A 2463-nucleotide genomic window follows, 5' to 3' on the forward strand; every position below is an offset into this window, starting at 1 on the left:
CACACACACACACACACACACACACACACACACACACAGAGAGAGAGAGAGAGAGAGAGAGAGAGAGAGAGAGAGAGAGAGAGAGAGAGAGAATACATGTAAAAGAAATATTACCAAGCTCTTTTAGAGGGGAGAGGTAAATCAGCATCTGATATAAAATACCTTTGGTCCATGACTGCCGAGATGGCTCGAGAGTAATGGCTGCTTTTCCACAGAACCCTAGTCCACATTTCCCAGTGATCACATGGCAGTTCACAGCTATCTGTAGCTCCAGTTGGAGAGGATCTGCCACCCTCACACCGACATGCAAGCAGAGTACAAGTGCACATAAGCATAAAGAAATCTCAAAAACCAAAGAGGCGCACTGGCTGTTCAACCATCTGTAACTCCACTTCAAGAGCATCTTAGGCATTCTGACCTCTGCAGGCTCCTACACACATGTGGTGTGTATGCACACACACACACACACTCACACTAACATAAATAAGATAAAAAATATTTGGCCCTTTAAAATCCCACTGTGGGGCTGGTGAGATGGCTTCTGGTTAAAGTACTTGTTGCAGGAGCTCAGTAGCGTGAGTGCAGTACCCGACACAGGTGGGAGGAGAGAACCAAGGCCACGGAGTGTCTGCCGGCCTCCACACGTGCAGGGTGGTGCCACCTCACTCCCACCCACACGCTCACATACGTCATACACCTATACGCCACTAATAAAGAGAATAGAAAACGTGACTGCTTTGTGTAGGAGTTGATGAAAGTGTGAGTAGCTTATAATAACTTATGGAAAATGTTCTAAAAGGCTTTCTGTTTGTTTGTTTTGTAGCTGGAGCAACCAGCGAAGGGGTCCTGGCGAATTTCTTCAACAGTCTGTTGAGTAAGAAGACAGGCTCTCCTGGAGGCCCCGGGGTCGGTGGCAGTCCTGGAGGAGGGGCTGCAGGTGCAAGCCCCAGTTTGCCACCGTCTGCCAAAAAGTCAGGTAGAGTTGTGTGAGCTGGACGTGCCGCCCGCATGTCGCCTCACTGAGTGTGATGGAGTCACACGTGCTTTAGACTTGAAGTCACTTTCCACGCTGTCCAGTCTCTGGGCCACTAATCCGCCTTCTGTCTGGGGCTGCCAGGCTGGGCATTCGGATGTAACTCTCATCTGAGCAGTGTGTCTTGTTTTCTGTTTCGAAGGCTCCTTCATGTACTGACCTGTACATGGCTCAGTGATACACCAGTATGTGGATAAGCCACATTTCATTTGGCTTTTCTGTAGTGTGTGTGTGTGTGTGTGTGTGTGTGTGTGTGTGTGAGAGAGAGAGAGAGAGAGAGAGAGAGAGAGACTTTTTTCTTTTTTGATTTCTCTCTGTGCATCCCTGGCTGTCCTGGACCTAGCTCTGTATTCCAGGCTAGCTTTGAACTCATGAGCATGTACCACCCCTGCCTACCTCATATCTTTTGTTTTTGTTGTTGTTTAAGTAGTTAGGTCAGTATTTAAGGTTAGAGCCCCTGGACCACGGGTCCTGTTCTCTATTGAATTTGTGTGGGGAGATGGGAAGACAATGGTTTGCTTTCAGTTTCTTCTTCCTCTGTGTGGGTCTCAGGGATCAGATTCAGGTCACCAGACTTGGTGGCCAGTGCCTTCACCTGCTGAGCTGTCACACTAGCCCCTATGTTTAAAGATTGGAGAATGGCCGGAGTTCCGTTGGGCCATGTTGCTCCTTGTCAGGTTAGGAGGGCTCTGGGTCTCCTGTCCTCCTCACGTCCCCCTCCAGACACACAGGTCTGCTGTTTGCTGTTGATTGCTCACTCCCCTACGCCCTAAAATAATAACAAACCCCACATATGAGGGTCAGTACTACCTACCCTGCACAGACCTCAGCTCAAAACAAGGACCTGGTTTTGGTTTGGTTTTTATAGATTTATTTATTTTATGTAGGTGAGTACACTGTAGCTGTCTTTGGACACATCAGAAGAAGGCATCAGATTACATTACAGATCATTGTGAGCCAGCCTGTAGTTGCTGGGGATTGAACTCGGGACCTCTGGAAGAGCAGTCAGTGCTCTTAACCTATGCATCTTTCCAGACTCCAAGGACCTGTACTTTTAAGGATGTTTATATAATTTAGTTGACTCATAAAGTTTTTATTGGGGTTTTGTTGTTTCTTTTGTTTTATTTTTGGGATAGGGCCTTAAACTCTGGATGTAGCTAGGGTTAGCTGTGATCTTACTGCCAGTCCACCTCTCTCAACCTCCTGGGCGCCGGGGATTATGGGCGTGGGCTGCCCTGCATGGCAGCCTACTCCACTTTGAGCTCAGCAGTCCTCTGCCTTAGCCACCATGGGCAGCCCAATAGGAGTGCAGTCAGTGAGAGCGTTGGCCAGTTGTCTGGGGAGGACTGTGTCAGTAGGAGTGTGCAGTCAGTGAGAACGTTGTTCAGTGCTCTGGGGAGGACTGTGCCAGTAGGAGTGTGCAGTCAGTG

At 48.6% G+C, this 2463-nt stretch overlaps 1 protein-coding gene across 1 annotated transcript in view; it reads left to right on the plus strand.

Annotated features, from left to right (window-relative positions):
* Dync1li1 (dynein cytoplasmic 1 light intermediate chain 1) overlaps nt 1–2463 on the plus strand; it is a 39146-nt gene that overhangs the window by 35155 nt on the left and 1528 nt on the right. The window contains exon 12 of the mRNA XM_021206158.2: nt 824–976. Coding sequence (XP_021061817.1) covers nt 824–976 — 153 coding nt within the window. The remainder of the gene's footprint in view (nt 1–823; nt 977–2463) is intronic.

Source organism: Mus pahari, chromosome 10 (genome assembly GCF_900095145.1).
Source record: "Mus pahari chromosome 10, PAHARI_EIJ_v1.1, whole genome shotgun sequence".
NCBI classification, from domain to species: Eukaryota; Metazoa; Chordata; class Mammalia; order Rodentia; family Muridae; genus Mus; species Mus pahari.